We start from the raw sequence: 16,833 nt of genomic DNA on the forward strand, positions 1-16,833 counted from the left end.
ATAATGTTTTACTTTATCGACCAAACAATTATTTGAGAAAATGAACAGATTAAACAATAAAGAGAACAATGTTCTCTATTTGTTGATTTACAACAGACAAAGTTTTTCATTACCCCCCCCCCCCCCTTACATGTTCCAAGATTACACACTTATCGTTGTATTCCAAGAAATACTCTGACGAAAAAGATCATATCAATTTGGGTTAGTTTCACACAATTCTTGTCTGCTCTGACGCTGAACGTTAGGAAGTATCTGTATCGGTTAGTCAAGCATGCAACACTCATAGAGAGAGTGGAAATATTTCAGTGTGCAGCTGTTGCTGTGATGAACAGTAGGATATTGAATGTCTTCATATTCAAGACGTGTCACTTTACAAGCAGTATTTTAGTAAACTGACCAACTGATCGTGACACAGGAAATGAGAGGAAACACACATTTTTTAAAGCACTGTTATGGAAGGTGTCAAGATCAGGAAATGTTACTCCAGGAACTGTAATTATCTATGTGGTTTACGGCGTGACAACATGGTGTGCTACATTTAACCCTGTACACAGGGTAAGCACAGTCAGATATTTCAAGCTTAAACTGAATTGATTTAAAAATGCTCGCTCCACACTAAACAAGCACCAGAATGACCTCATCTCCTCTGTGCTGGGTCCTTGACTTCCCAACACAACACAGGTATGTCTAATGATGAAGAAGGAGTGGGTGACTGTCAGAAAATGAAGATGTATTTGTCTGATCCGGACATAGCTGTGTGACAGCCAGTGAGTGCAACCCCCCTCCCACCACCACCACCACCACCACCCCTGGAGAAAGCCTCACACCCTGGGGCAAAAGAATGACACACACACACACCCACACACACATACACACACATACACACAAACACTCTCCAAGGAGGAGTCATGGGGCAAAGGGGAGGAGGGGGAGGAGAGTGTCTCAAACACACACCTTCCTTCCTCCAATGCAAGAAGAGTCACACGCTGAACTGAGTGTTCAGTCGCGCACTGTGTCAGTCATACACAGGTACACAGTAGACTAAGGTTGGCTGAGATAGGGGAAGAGACAGAGAACAGCCACTGGTTGCTCACTCACACTCAAGCTTTCAAGGAGGACACTGACAGTCTGCCCTATGTGTGGCTCCTCTCAAGGCTTCACAGTAAGTATGCAACATCATTTTTTTAAAATCATCTAACGAATAAAAGAGCCTGTTCTGATGATTCTGAATTTTTTTTTTTTATTAATTTAATCTTTGCATTATAACACTGTCCTGCGAAATCTAATGTCAAAGTAAGGTAAGGAGTGCTTTCGAGAGTCAGCCCCGTTATGTGTACACAGCTGTGTGCCTTTGACTCATGTCTCGATGTTTCAGAGTATATTTTATGCTGTGTCACTGGGTTTGATGGTTTCAGAGTGAGCTGTCGCACTTGTGACAGTCATTCCGAGTCAGCTGTGGTGACACACTTCAGAGAAAAATAGGGTGAAACAACGACCCTCTCGCTGCACTTTTATTTGCATTCCCTCCCTGAGAATAAGTCGATATATTATGTTACTGCATGCACTATTTCAAATATATGTCATATTACTGTGTGACTTAAAAAAATGTTGTCAAACTTTTGGTTTAATTGTTCATGATTTAAGTATTTTATGTCAAACAAGTTTTCAGATAGGTTCAAGTTTTGAGTTGAGATTGGTCTCACTTCTGGTCGCATCATGAACGCCTACCAAATATTACCACCCACCTTATCTACTGCTATCACAGAGGCAAATGATGACCCTAAAAAAGGAAGTTCTCAGGGGGTCTATCTCAGCATTGTCTTTTAATCACAAGTCTTCCTCTTTTTCACCATTTTATCTCATCAGTCAAGGCACTCAGCTCAGCTTTTGTCAGGGCTGAGGTACATGACAACAATCTTTCTGAGAAGCGAGGAATAGACATAGGCGACAGACAGAAAGAGAGTTTGAGCCTGGCTGAGAGCCAAGTCTTAGTCAGTTCAGAGGAAGTCTGGTCGATTCACTAGGAGCGCTGATTTCCTTGTGAAAGTGGTCCTGCTCTGGGACTGACGTGCACAGGAACCTCCCTTACAGCCTAGGGGTTGTGATTCGGAGAGTCACAGGATGTATGGGACAGTGGGGGCAACGGGGCAACAAGCACGAAGGTTCCACTTTGAAGTTTGTTTGTCCGGCAGTAGCGGCCGATGGGAAAGTTAGATTATAGGATAGACCACTTCTCCTCCTTCTTAACATCAACTTGCTGCTGGCACATTTCACACTCTGGAATCTAATTTTAGCTCCATTCAAAACTTGACTTCCTGTGATACTTTAGCTGTTATTTGTATTGTCTTTGTTTTTTCCCCCTTAAGTTGTGACATGAAAAGGAAAAGGTAAAAGGAAAAAGGTGTCCGTGGCCCTCCCTCGTAGCCAGAATCATCAATTTTTTTTACACATGTTTCTCTCTTTTTCTTTAGGCCTCCTCCTCTCGTTGCACCACAGCCATGTTAACCTCAGAAAGATCACTGCAAAGCTCTGGGATCATCACAGCAGCGATGCCCGAGACACAGGATATAGACATGACATCATGGAGTGAGGCAGACTTTGAGGAGAAATGTACTTATATCGTTAAGGACCAACCTCTGGAGGAAGAGCCTCAAAACAGCAGCAGGACACGAGCTGAGAGATCTTTACCCAGAAACCTGGCGCTGAAACGGTGCCACAGCTCCTCAGAGGTAGGCAGCAAAGCAGAGCTTCCTTGTTTGTGTGTTATTCAAATGGTCTCTGGTTTTAAGGAGTTGTTACCATCCAGGAAAACGATGCAAAAAATAAGTCCCTAATATATCTAAGAGGTATGCAAGCATGTACAATAGTTGTTTATGTTTTGTGTGGCTGCCGACTCTTGCACCTCTCTTGCGTCACTCCAACATCCTTCCATCCACTCATCCATCCTCAAGCGGGAAGTACTTGACATGTTGTTGTCTAATTTCAGCCTTTCCTCTCTGCTCTGTATGTGTTGAGGCAAAGACAGGGAAAGGCAAGCCCCTCAGCACTCAGCCTCAGGTCTCTATGATTAGTAGCTACCTTAGATTCCCAACCCCTTTGTCCTAGCACACAATTACACCGTAAAGCAGAGTACCAGCACCGGGACCCACCTTAAGAGTAACACCATAAACAATCTTCTGGATTAAGTGTGTGGCAGTTACAGGGATTTAAAGTAGAGAATAGTTTATGTTAAACTGGATGAGCAAAAGCAAGGAAATTGCAGGTAATGCATGATAAAGGATTAACCCAGTGGACTATTCATGAAAAGGAAACTTCAGGTTTGCAAGATATGGGTTGAGTCTTTGTAGATGAATGATGGTAGTCAAGCAAGATCAGAGGAAGTAGCCTAGGCGTCTGCAGCAAAATACCTGTACTACCACTTTGACCTTCTAAAAAGGTCTGTCTAGAGTCTGGTTGACACCAAAGAGCAGGATACGTTACAGTAATCTGTGACACAAGGGCACCGCGAATGGAGCCGTCAGACAAAGCCAATGAAAGCCAGAGTAAAACTAGCTGGATAAAGTAAAGATAAACTCTATGGCTAAGCATGCAGCGGTTGATACAGCTACATACACACCACCGCTAGTATTGCTCCAAGATGAAAGAGACTACATTACCATTGCTTTAGGGGATTTGAACACAGAGCTCAAGGTGCTGTTGACTGGTTGGGGTGTGCCTGTGACACCTTATACTCTCTTCCACACCCTGGAGGCTTGAGACAGAGGAGTGAGTTTCACACCTGGAGGTAGCCGAACAAGAGTAGTGGTGAAATTTTAATATGGTAGAGAAACTAAAGATAACTTGGGCTTTCGGCTTATGAAATATTCAGCGTGTGAAGGAAAAGAAACATACTGTCACAGACAAATTCTCAGGAAGGTTTGTGATGACTATCTATCTATATATATAATAAAAACATCAAATTGTTTGAGATAATAATTCCACTGAAGTTATCCTTTCCAGTGAAGTTATCTAATCCTTTTTTATTTATTTAAGGGACAAGCAGTGGGTGGAATGTCAGATAAAGTGGACTGTATTCTCAAGAATCTCATCCCTCTAATTATGTTTTTTCAACTCGAGTGCATCCGGCAGCTTGCTCAAGCTTCCAATTTGTGAGCTACTCTGTTGTTTGATTTTTATGTCCTCCTTGTTGAACAGGTGCTCGGGGTGACCAGTAAAGAGATGATTCCTAAGGGGACACGTTTTGGTCCTCTTGTGGGAGAAAGCTACACCGATGAGACGCTACCGAAAGACGCAGACAGGAAGTACTTCTGGAGGGTAAGTATGTTGCATGTGAATCTCTGGATTTGTGTTTGAAATTCATCTGTGTGTGTTTTCAAAACCGTTCACTTCACATCCTGTATCTCCATCTGGGGACGCTGCTATGGCTGTGGCATGGCACAAGTTAGCATTTGTGGTCAATGCCTGACATCCTGTGAAAGTGTGACTGTGCCTGCCAAATGGTGGAGTATCTTTAAATGCCGCTACATCAGATGGGTTCAAATCTGCATGCACTGCTTGTCAGTTCTCTGCATGGCAGTCTGAGGTCACACACACAGCTGTTTGGTTTCAGTGACGCAGCGCTTCTCCTCTCTCTCCGCTTCTCTCGGCAGTGGTATCACTGCCAGTAAATACAACATACCATGTCCGCACTTCTCCAGTCTCACAAACTCTCACACTGACTAAGCAAGGAAGTGGCTTTGAGCCTGAGAACGGCTACGTTACAAATCAGTAGCATCAGGACTTCCATTCCACACAAAAGAAGCCTGTGTGTGTTCTATGGTTTACAGTCAGCAACCTTGAAATTATGCAAACCCAACCAAAACTTGCACCAGCCATAACACAGACGATCTGTTTCAGCCATGACTCAAATGAAAGTGCAGCTTCAAAGAGCAGATAGCATGAAGAACAAGTTAACAGAACTAAAGAGAGGGAAGGCAGAGTGTTTTAAATGAACTGAAGTCAGATAGCTTTCGAAAAGGTCAGCAGATGTGATGATTCCACCACTGAGTCGATAGATGAGCGTATTCGTGGGCGAGATAGAATACTCAATACTACTTTGTAGTCATTCAGTGAAATTTTTATTCATTGCTTTGTAAGCCACAATCATAAGCAGCACCGATCTCAGCTGAAAGAAAGCGCAGTATTTACCATAAAGGCACCGTGAAACCAGTGACATCATGGTTTCAGAATCAGACCATGTCTCGATGTTGATTTGTCATCGTGAACTGAATTATGCCTTGTCTTGTTCTCACACCGTCAGGTCTTCTTGAAGGGGCATTTGAACCACATCCTGGATGGTTTGAATGAGGAGCGGAGTAACTGGATGCGTTATGTCAACCCGGCATGTACTGTGGAGGAGCAGAACCTGGTTGCTTGCCAGAATGGTTTGGAAATCTACTTCTACACCATCAAACCACTTCAGCTGGGCCAGGAGCTTCTTGTGTGGTACTGCCCTGAATTTGCCCAGCGTTGTAACTACCCTCCTCTGGGCCAACTAGCTATTGACAGTATTGGTAAGTTTGTGGGTAGAGTTAATTCACAAAGGTGCAAGGACTGAGTTGAGAGAGAAACTATTCTTGCGCCCACGCATTGAGACAAATCTGTCATGTACTGTCATTGTAAAGTAAGACTCCAAATCAAAGCACCGGCCGACTGACGCACTCTTTGTGTGGGTGTTTAAGAAGTTACTCAGACACACCCACAGCCCTTTTGTTAAAGCAGGACACAAAGCATGAAGAGTAGAGTCCTGAAAGCAGAGAGGGTCTGTCTCCAGGTATAGCCATAGTACCTGAGTAAGGTGAGACCAATTTCAGGACTTTAGGCAATGTTTCAGTTTCCCTTTTTTTTTTTTTTCCAAGAAAAAAGCTCCACATAGAAACACAGCTGGCAGCTCTTTCACACACACAAAGCATTTGGCTTTCATTCACAAACACAAAGAGTGCACATGGTAGCAGAGAGACCGCATGCAAACACAGAAATACTCATTTACACGCACGCTCACAGACAAGAGGCTGCCTGAGGTGCTGACAGCATTCTGGCACGACTCCCCTTATTTATTTGCCTCTTTAAGGAGGAAGAGAGGTGGGAAGCGCTCCAGCGACTACTTGAACTTCCTGACAAGGCGACCCGCTGACAGATTGATATCTCACTGAGTGTCGGCCGTTTGTTTGTTGAGAGCTGGCCTCTCAGGAGAGGGGGGAAGGGTAACGGAGGGGGAACTCACAGTAGGTGAGGGTTGCTCACTGGTCGTGTGGGTTGATATTAATCGTGTGCAAGACTAGGTGAAATGTACATACATACTTCTGTATTTTGTCTTCCTCTGTTTCTGTGAGTCATTTAAGCACAATCTTCTTGTGATTTTTTTATATATAAAGTTGAAGCGGCTGATCTACAACCAACGCAAAAGGTCACGTCACCCCGCTGCTCATCGAGCTCTACCTGTTGCAGCCCGCATTAAATTCAAATCTCTAATGCTCACCTACAAAGTTGTCTCTGGTACTGAAACCTACCCACCTGAACGGCCTTGTACAGGCATATTTTACCTCACGACCGCTGCGCTCCTCCAATAAGCGACGCCTGGATCTGCCACCTGTTCGCTCAAGGCAATCCAAACTTTTTTCGTTTGTTGTTCCCCGTTGGTGGAACGCACCACCAGTTCCTACCAGAGCAGGGGCGTCCCTCTCTACCTTTAAAAATCTCCCGAATCTCCTTTTAAGAATTGTCATAGCACTTATTGTTGCACTAATGCTTTCTTATTGCACTGCACCTTGATTGTAAGTCGCTTTGGATAAAAGCGTCTGCTAAATGACTAAATGTAAATCTTTTAGGATTATTTATGTCTTTAAAAAACACACTGTGTCACTTTCAGATTAAAAGCACTATTTTATCTTATGTATCTTGTCCTGCTTGTGGTGGAAAATACTTACATCTGGCCAACACTCTAATGCAAGTAACATATTGTCCTCACTAAGTCCATGTTATCTGTATCCTGATCAGATACCTATTGTTTCACATGTGGTGTCCACTTTCATAGAGAGCCAGGGCAAGTCTGGGAGACAGACCGCAGGTCTTCTAATCTTTAACCCATAAAGTAACTCATTGAACTGAAAGTAAAGTTGAACAAGGAACTGTGCATGATCACATTAATACCATGGGTGTATGTGTCACTTATGCTTACTGTATTTCTAAAAATGATTTTGCTGATGTCATTTCTGTTTATTTGTTTCACAGAACAGAGTCAAGCTCAGGAGAAGACAACAGGGAAACTAGGACACAGCGTCTCTGAAATCTTAAAAGACGAGCCTTCCAAATCCCTGATGACCTGCCCCAGACGTTTGGACAGTCCTTTGTCTCAGACTAACTTCTCAGCGGTTTTTCCCTTATGTCCACATGTTGTGTACCCAATGCAGCCCCACTCAGAATCCATCCACGGCCATAGATATGCAACTCTACCACCTCTGTCATCCTGTAACCCTCCAGCTGCAAAAAGGCCAGCTCTAAGTAGTCCTGTCCCTTCCAATTTGCACTTCACCTTTCAGCACAATCAAGGCCCGGTTATAGCCAAACCTTACCAAGAGCCCTCGGTGCCCGATCGAGTTCATCCTGCTCTGAGGCATGCTCCCTATCTAATGCCTCACTACTCACTTGGCCTTAACAGCATTCTACCTCACTCCTACCCGTACTACAGTGATCGACTGAAGCCTCACCTAACACTCTCATCTCATTTACTGCCTTTTGATGGCTATGCACACTTCCTTCATCCTCTGGCCAATGCACACAAAGACTTGACACTTGCACTATCCAACACAAAACAAGACCTCATTCTTTCACAGACCAGTGAAAACAAAGACAATAAGGACCTCATATCAAAAAGGACAAACTACCTCAGGATCCCCTCAGATGACCTCAGAGATTTCAAACACTCTCCTCCCAGCAATGTCAAGGCAGACCTCACTATACCTGCCACCTCCAGTGCCTCATCCATGGCCACATCGCTCCGCAAAGCACTGCCCTCTCTTGCACCTGGAGGTTGCTCACCACCAGTGGGCATGGCTGCTTTTTCAGACTGCCTCCCTTCCAAACCCACCTCCGCCACTCAGAGCAGTACAGAGGATGCAATGGACCTCAGGAAGACCAAACGAGGTGGGCAGACTATCGGCTACAAGACCCTGTCTTACCCCCTCACAAGGCAGAATGGAAAGATCCGGTATGACTGCAACATTTGCGGGAAGGTTTTCGGTCAGCTGTCTAACCTCAAGGTTAGTTCCTCTTCATCATATTAGTAAAGCAGGGTTTGGAAAACAGAGCAGCCACTTGCTTCATGCAGTTACTGTAAAATCACTTGCATAATATGTAAAGGAACTGAGAATTAGAATTTAGCAGCTACCACTGTTTATCGAAATGTAAATACTTAAATCTCTGACATGCTGTCCTCAGGTCCATCTGCGAGTGCACAGTGGCGAGCGTCCCTTCAGGTGTCAGACCTGCAATAAAAACTTCACTCAGCTGGCCCACCTGCAGAAACACTACCTGGTTCACACAGGAGAGAAGCCTCATGAATGCAAGGTACGGTTACAGTGGTTAAAGAAATGGTTACCACATAGTACCGCTCAAACGTCTGTGCAAAATATGTAGTTTCAGTCAACAGCTTACCTGGCTCGGTCCAAATAAAACTGATTATCGTGGTTTATCTTGTTTATTTGTGTAGTAACTGTGACTCCTTCTCTCTGTTTTGACACAGGTGTGCCATAAGCGATTCAGCAGCACTAGCAACTTGAAGACCCACCAGAGGCTACACTCAGGTGAGAGGCCTTACCAGTGCAAACTCTGCCCGGCACGCTTCACACAATTCGTCCACCTGAAGCTCCACAAACGCCTCCACACTGGAGAACGACCCCACAGGTGCCCTAGCTGCCCCTGTGCCTATCTCCACTACTGTAGCCTCCAGGTGCACCTTCAAGGCTTCTGCCCTCTCTCCCCCTCTGCCTCCCACAGACACTCACCGGAGGAGCTACACCGAGTCAACTCAGAGATCGAGAGGTTTGACATGAGTGAAGCGGCAGAGCAGCTCGAGGCCATGGCTGCAGAGGCTGAGATGGACAAGGGGAACGTTATTGACATAATAAAGAAGATGGAGACTCATACTTCTGGCCACCAGGGTGGCGCCAGAGAGCAGACTGAGTTTAGCATCTACAAAGCAAAGGAGTGTTCTGCCGTTCAGCTGCATCATGGCAGCCCTCTACCTCTGCATCCAACCAGCATCAAGCTGGAGTCAGGCTGTATATCAGAGCCCTAAAACAGCCTTGCTAATCCAGCCATATAATCCTTACAGGTCAACTCAGCAGCTGTCTGTTACTGCCCTATTTGAAGTAAAGCCTTATCTCAATCATGGATTGCCTAGCCTATACTTTACAGAGACTGTAGCGTGTGAAGAATCAAGTCTTTACCAGCATGGCCTGGGACCAATGACTAAGTTGATTTAATGTATACATCTTTGTTAATTTATTCTGTTGCTAATATTAATCTGAAATGTATATATTAAAAAAAGGAGAGATCTGTGACATTTTCCGCTATTTGTTTTGTATCTCTGGAACATCTTCATAGAATAACAACTAAATATGTGATTATACGTACAATAAGTCTGTCTTCATTTGTGGTTTGACTGCGTGAGACTGAATCTTCTTGTTTTTGTGTGTGCTACAATTACTCCATGACTATGTATCATAAGGTGCGAAACCTCAGTTGTGTGTGTTATGTGTAACACACTTACCTTTGCGTGTGTGTGTGTGTTGTGTGCTGAGGCGGGATAATAGTGACGTAGAGAAACATCCTGTTATGCGTCTTGGAATAATCATCATCAAAGAGTGTCAACAACAACAAACTAGTTTTGTACTAAGCAGTTCAACATCAGTTTCAGTATTAATCAGCTAACTAGAAAATAAACCCACGACAGATTCAGACTCTAAGTTAGATCATATATATATATATATATAACTAAAACACAAGCTGACTGTAAAAATAATCAAACTGACATGATGACAGTGCACACACAAACATTATATTACAATACAGTGAGGAGGCCAGACATGCTCTGTGCACTTATTGTGCAGTAGCCTTGTGTGATCCTCAGATTACAACTTAAAAAGGGTGTCAGGTGGCTCATTGTTCAAAGTGGCCACCAAATGATGGGACTTACTACTTACATGCAAAGAGAGAGCATGCATCTTCAATGATGATGACACACTGCTGATCAGGACACAGCCTGCCTGCCTACCAGCTGCTGTGGAGCTGACCACATATTATACAGAAGAATGGCCCAACAGGGGATCAATATAATATTGATTATCCCACATTATTGCTGAATAATTCTTGAAAATAACACGTGCATGTGAGGAACCTGATCAATAAGCCATCTATCAATAGGAAACAAGCATGATACCTCCCATTAAAACATTAGGATCGTTCATGATCAGAGGCTGGAGGGAGGTGAGCTGCGTACAGTAACAGTAACGGAGCGCGCTCGGTAAACCGACGCCCCTTTAAACCCGAGCGGTGACGTCATATATTTTTGACTGGGGGGGCAGGCAGCGGGAGAAGAAAGGAGCGGACGTACCCGGGCTTGAAGGATGCCCAGGATAATGTCACCGCCGCGTTATTCGCTCTCTCACATATCCCTATCATGATAAACGCTGTCGGGGCGGTCGCCCGCAGGATGCCGTCGGCGGCCCGGCGGAGCGGATGCTGGACAGCGTGGTGCCAGGCGGTGCTGTTCGGCGCGTCGGCGCTGGTTATTGTGGCCGAACGGACCGCACGTAAGTGGGCTGTGAGGATTCAAACCTTTTCGCGAGCGTGGGTGTTTGTTTGGCTGAGTGGATATGCGAACAAGGGAGGTGTGATGTTTTATTTTTGTGTAGTATTTTTTTTTTGTATGCTGGATTTAATGAATGAAACACTGTTGCATGGAGATGCTTCGTGCTGGAGCTGGAGCTGGAGCTGGAGCCAGCCTTGGTTCAGGTCAGAAACACAATTCAGATGGTGATGCTATAGAGCTCAGTCGTTACTGCTGAATTGGCAAAGCATTGCTCAGCTGGGTTGCCCAAACTGGGGCCCCCCTATTACCTGGATCAGGGGTCATTCAGCTGGGTCACATTTAAACCTCCACAGCAACAGACTGTCCTTGAAACAGACAGGGATCACCTTTTAGATTTCTCTAAAAACAAAAACATGATCAAATAGGTTATTCATGTAATTATAACTAAAATATTGAAATGAATGCACATCTGGAATCCGTTGTAAAGGACTGATCATTCCCTGACTAAGCAGATCAATGGGGCAAGGGCAGGACACAAGAGATGACAAGGTGACTGGAAGTGTACAAAGTGTGACTTTGCCTTCAGCGGGAGATAAAAATACTGTGCTGCTGCACTGACTCCACACTAGCTGTCACAGGAAAAAATGAAGCATTAGTTTAAAATGATCAATGTGGTGAGAGGTGCTTCATCGTTGTTTTTACAGTGCACGAGAAGTCTTGTGTAAGTAAAGGTAGAATAAATTGCAGGTTGTGATGAAGCCAGGAGTCAGGCTGTGGTCTCTGCTTGGTGGAAGCGTGTATCATCTCATTAGAGCGACTTCCTCTTAAATTAAAGGACACACTCACAACAAGGTGCTCTTTAATTTCTCAAGGACTCTGCTGGCCTCTGCAGCGCTCGACTAATCCCCTACACTGAAAACAAACATATCCCGCATGAAAATGCTCACACCGTCTTACATCTGTGTGTCTGTATTTGCTGTCTGTGTGTCAGTGTTCTACTGTGTAGGGTTTTACCTTTGGAATGAGGAGACGCAGTGGGCGGGCCTCACTCTCGGCCTCTTTATACCGGGGACAGCAGTTCAACTGCTGAGCATGAAATGGTACTGTGATGACGGTGATGACAGGCGATGCTACCTGTCTGTCATACACATACTGCACTTGGGCATCTTCAGAAGGTAAGATCTGTGCGACACCGGCTATCATCTGACACGATATTGTATCATTATAGGATATATAAAGAGGAACACAGGAAGAATTCTATTAATATCAATCTGTCATTGAAGCCTTCACCAGGAGGTTACTGTGTATCACATCTCTGGTATCTGTCTCTGTCTCCCTCTTCTGGCAGGTTATGGGACTGCATAAAGGCTGTGCTGCGTAGGCAGGACTCGGTCGCTGAGCTGGGAGCTGCTGTCATGCAGCAGGCAGATGTTGCTGCTCTCTGGCTGCTGGAGGCCCTCGTCCTCACACTGCCTCAGAGCCTGCTGCAGGCGTATGTCGTGGTGTCCACTGATGTGGGCATCATGTCTCCAGGTAAACAGATCGTATTGGCTCTACACCTCGCTTGCGGGCATGTAAATTGTTCAAGATAGTATCTCAATAAGAGATTTTTTTTTTTCATACTTCCTCAGTGGGCTATTGCTCTGGTTTCTGTTTGCTGTCTATTTCCTGGGCCCTGGTATTGTACAGCAGAGCCTGTTGTCTGATACGACCAGGCCACCTGGCGTTGCCTCCGGCGGCCCTGCTGTGCCAGCTGGTGTGGAGGGCGGGCATGTTGGCTGCAAGGGTGACTTGCCTCATGGTCTTTGCCAGGGTCTTTAACTGGTGGGTCTGTGGAGTGGCAGGTGAGCGATTTGTGGCTTTTGTGTAGCTGACACTTAAGCATGAAACCCTTTTAAAGGAAGCGACAGCGTGCAATAAAATGATATTGTGACGTAATCCAAGTAAAGATTCATATGGTCCTCATGATTCATAATTTACACATATAAAAACACGAGCTTATTCAAGTACACTTGTATACTAGTGTTGTAATTATCCTCAGTGATGCAGCGTATCCTCTTAATCCACTTGTTTTCACCTTCTTCTCTGCATCAGTGTGGTACACTGCATATGGATCCCCTATTGCATTGTATCTCTTAGTCTATTTTTACGTTGGCCTCCAGGTTTCCACTGGCTCACGGCCTCCTTCTGGCTGGTATCACAGCAACCAGACATCTGCACCGGCCCCTGGTGTTGGCGTGCCTTTAACGGCATCATGGGGCTTGTCCACATCTTCCTCTTCCTCAACGTCAAAGACGGACCGTCGCGCTTCCGCATGGCCAGTTTTTATGCAGTAAGACCTTTTGGTGAAATTGAACGTTTCTCGTCTTGTTTTTCTCTTACTTGATTCCGGTGCTTGTTTTCAGCGTGCCGTTTTGTATTCCATGTAGAGCACTGCCTCATCGAGCTGCACACACAGACAGATATATATATATATATACACACACACACTCACAGGCACGGGTTTGCATAGTCATCCTCACCTCTGCGTCCTCAGCTTACAGTGACGTAAAGCTGTCTGCAGACAGACTGATGTTGTGACCTTCTCTCCTCCTTCAGTTCATGCTCATAGAGAACGCCACTCTGTTGCTGGCTGCCTCCGACTTCCTTAGCGAAGCATCATGGGACAGTATGACCCTTCCTGCCACTGTGCTGTGCAGCTTTCTCCTCGGTGAGTTACCCTCTCTATCTGTGTTGGAACAGATTTGTCTCTGATGTTTTGATGTTCAGTGCTTATATTAGACAAATGTGAAAATGTTAAACAGTTTCTGCAGTATCTGAGTAATACAACCACAATGATTCAAACGGGTTCAAAGTTATTCTGGGTAGGACTACTCAGCTCTCTGAGTCACTGTACTGTCTATGCAAGTGCTACTTGAGAAAAAATAGCACAAACATAACCGGTGATGTGGCGCAAATTTAACAACTTGACAAAGATCTGACATGCAAGATATTCATATGCAGGATGTTGTGCTATTTCAGTCTTTTTTGATATAGTTGAAGGTGACAGTAAATAAACAGTGAGGTATAGGATGCTGTAGGACAGGATCAAAGACATCAGAGAATATCATAGAAGGAAAAACAAGTGAGAAGGTCTGTGTGTGTATATCTATCTATCTATCTATCTATCTATCTATCTATCTATCTATCTATCTATCTATCTATCTATCTATATATATATATAACCACTGGACATAAACCAAAGAAACATGTTATAGCATATAGGCTGTGAGTCGGAGAGATTTAGAAGCTAGTTCATGACTACTGGAAGTGTACAAAGTGTGACTTTGCCTTCAGCGGGAGATAAAAATACTGTGCTGCTGCACTGACTCCACACTAGCTGTCACAGGAAAAAATGAAGCATTATTTAAAATGATCAATGTGGTGAGAGGTGCTTCATCGTTGTTTTACAGTGCACGAGAAGTCTTGTGTAAGTAAAGGTAGAATAAATTGCAGGGTGTGTGAAGCCAGGAGTCAGCTGTGGTCTCTGCTTGGTGGAAGTGTGTGTATCATCTCATTAGAGCGACTTCCTCTTAAATTAAAGGACACACCACAACAAGGTGCTCTTTAATTTCTCAAGGACTCTGCTGGCCTCTGCAGCTCTCGACTAATCCCTACACTGAAAACAAACTATATCCCGCATGAAAATGCTCACACCGTCTTACATCTGTGTGTCTGTATTTGCTGTCTGTGTGTCAGTGTTCTACTGTGTAGGGTTTTACCTTTGGAATGAGGAGACGCAGTGGGGGCGGGCCCACTCTCGGCCTCTTATACCGGGGACAGCAGTTCAACCGTGAGCATGAAATGGTACTGTGATGACGGTGATGACAGGCGATGCTACTGTCTGTCATACACATACTGCACTTGGGCATCTTCAGAAGTAAGATCTGTGCGACGCCGGCTATCATCTGACACGATATTGTATCATTATAGGATATATAAAGAGGAGCACAGGAAGAATTCTATATATCAACTCATTGAAGCTTCACCAGGAGGTTACTGTGTATCACACTCTGGTATCTGTCTCTGTCTCCCTTCTGGCGGTTATGGGACTGCATAAAGGCGTGCTGCGCAGGCAGGACTCTGTCGCTGAGCTGGGAGCTGCTGTCATGCAGCAGGCAGATGTGTGCTGCTCTTGGCTGCTGGAGGCCTCGTCCTCACGCTGCCCAGAGCCTGCTGCAGGCCATGTCGTGGTGTCCACTGATGTGGGCATCATGTCTCCAGGTAAAACGGATCGTATTGGCTCTACACTCGCTTGCGGGCATGTAAATTGTTCAAGATAGTATCTCAATAAGAGATTTTTTTTTTTCATACTTCCTCAGTGGGCTAGCTCTGGGTTCTGTTTGCTGTCTATTTCCTGGGCCCTGGTATTGTAGCAGCAGAGCCTGTTGCCTGATACGACCAGGCCCACCTGGCGTTGCCTCCGGCGGCCCTGCTGTGCCAGCTGGTGTGGAGGGCGGGCATGTGCTGCAAGGGTGACTTGCCTCATGGGTCTTTGCCAGGGTCTTTAACTGGGGGTCTGTGGAGTGGCAGGTGAGCGATTGTGGCTTTTGTGTAGCTGACACTTAAGCATGAAACCCTTTTAAAGGAAGCGAAAGCGTGCAATAAATGATATTGTGACGTAACCAAGTAGAGATTCATATGTTCCTCATGATTCAAATTTATACATATAAAAACACGAGCTTATTCAAGTACACTTGTGTACTAGTGTTGTAATTATCCTCAGTGATGCAGCGTGTCCTCTTAATCCACTTGTTTTCACCTTCTTCTCTGCATCATGTGGTACACTGCATATGGATCCCCTATTGCATGTATCTCTTAGTCTATTTTTATGTTGGCCTCCAGGTTTCCACTGGCTCACGGCCTCCTTCTGGCTGGTATCACAGCAACCAGACATCTGCACCGGCCCCTGGTGTTGGCGTGCCTTTACGGCATCATGGGGCTCGTCCACATCTTCCTCTTCCTCAACGTCAAAGACGGACCGTCGCGCTTCCGCAGGCCAGTTTTTTATGCAGTAAGCCTTTTGGTGAAATTGAACGTTTCTCGTCGTTTTTCTCTTACTTGATCCGGTGCTTGTTTCAGCGTGCCGTTTTGTATTCCATGTAGAGCACTGCCTCATCGAGCTGCACACACAGACAGATATAATATATATATAACACACACACACACACACACACACACACTCACAGGCACGGGTTTGCATAGTCCCCACCTCTGCGTCCTCAGCTTACAGTGACGTAAAGCTGTCTGCAGACAGACTATGTTGTGACCTTTCCCTCCTTCAGTTCATGCTCATAGAGAACGCCACCTGTTGCTGGCTGCCTCCGACTTCCTGACGAAGCATCATGGGACAGTATGACCCTTCCCGCCACTGTGCTGTGCAGCTTTCTCCTGGTGAGTTACCCTCTCTATCTGTGTTGGAACAGATTGTCTCTGATGTTTTGATGTCAGTGCTTATATTAGACAATGTGAAAATGTTAACATTTCTTTCTGCAGTATCGAGTAATACAACCACAATGATTCAAACGGGTTCAAAGTTATTCTGGGTAGGACTACTCAGCTCTCTGAGTCACTGACTGTCAGCAAGTGCTACCGTGAAAAAAGCACAAAACAAACCGGTGATGTGGCGCAAATTTAACAACTTGACAAAGATCTGACATGCAAGATATTCATAGCAGGATGTTGTGCTATTTCAGTCTTTTTTGATATAGTTGAAGGTGACAGTAAATAAACAGTGAGGTATAGGATGCTGTAGGACAGGATCAAAGACATCAGAGAATATCATAGAAGGAAAAACAAGTGAGAAGGTCGTGGTGTGTGTGTGTGATTAAGATATATATATATAATAATATATATATTATATATATAGAGATATATAATTATAATATAGATATATTATATTATAGATTTATTAAAATAGCCTGTTTAGGTTTAAGAGAAGTTAA

General features: G+C 44.8%; 2 protein-coding genes across 3 annotated transcripts in view; both read left to right on the forward strand.

The window, feature by feature from the left end:
* The first annotated feature begins 958 nt into the window (after positions 1–958).
* prdm1c (PR domain containing 1c, with ZNF domain) lies at positions 959–9,671 on the forward strand. 2 transcript variants are annotated; one of them, XM_019277371.2, is made up of 8 exons: positions 959–1,162; positions 2,472–2,729; positions 4,195–4,314; positions 5,300–5,552; positions 7,270–8,297; positions 8,476–8,604; positions 8,780–8,840; positions 9,034–9,228. In XM_019277371.2, exons 1-8 carry the CDS (start codon positions 1,136–1,138, stop codon positions 9,087–9,089), a joined length of 1,932 nt encoding a protein of 643 aa, XP_019132916.1. In that variant the 5' UTR covers positions 959–1,135; the 3' UTR covers positions 9,090–9,228. The 2 variants fall into 2 exon arrangements, with proteins under 2 accessions (XP_019132916.1, XP_010739331.2); XM_010741029.3 differs by having other exon boundaries at positions 960–1,162; positions 8,780–9,671.
* A 928-nt stretch (positions 9,672–10,599) lies between these two features.
* The window catches only part of xkr5a (XK related 5a), a 7,906-nt gene continuing 1,672 nt past the window's right edge, over positions 10,600–16,833 (forward strand). Inside the window, exons 1-6 of the mRNA XM_027284416.1 lie at positions 10,600–10,850; positions 11,841–12,024; positions 12,198–12,382; positions 12,481–12,693; positions 13,012–13,181; positions 13,448–13,559. Coding sequence (XP_027140217.1) covers positions 10,718–10,850; positions 11,841–12,024; positions 12,198–12,382; positions 12,481–12,693; positions 13,012–13,181; positions 13,448–13,559 — 997 coding nt within the window. The 5' untranslated portion in view covers positions 10,600–10,717. The remainder of the gene's footprint in view (positions 10,851–11,840; positions 12,025–12,197; positions 12,383–12,480; positions 12,694–13,011; positions 13,182–13,447; positions 13,560–16,833) is intronic.

The sequence above is a fragment of the Larimichthys crocea genome, chromosome XI, assembly GCF_000972845.2.
Source record: "Larimichthys crocea isolate SSNF chromosome XI, L_crocea_2.0, whole genome shotgun sequence".
In the NCBI taxonomy this organism is placed as follows: Eukaryota; Metazoa; Chordata; class Actinopteri; family Sciaenidae; genus Larimichthys; species Larimichthys crocea.

Bases quoted from the DNA above. Each gene is read 5' to 3' on its own strand.
- prdm1c (XM_010741029.3), top strand. From the start codon at position 1,136: ATGTGTGGCTCCTCTCAAGGCTTCACA. The intron at 4,315-5,299 runs GTAAGTATGTTG...TCACACCGTCAG, and splicing joins ACAGGAAGTACTTCTGGAGG to GTCTTCTTGAAGGGGCATTT. The intron at 8,605-8,779 runs GTACGGTTACAG...GTTTTGACACAG, and splicing joins AGAAGCCTCATGAATGCAAG to GTGTGCCATAAGCGATTCAG.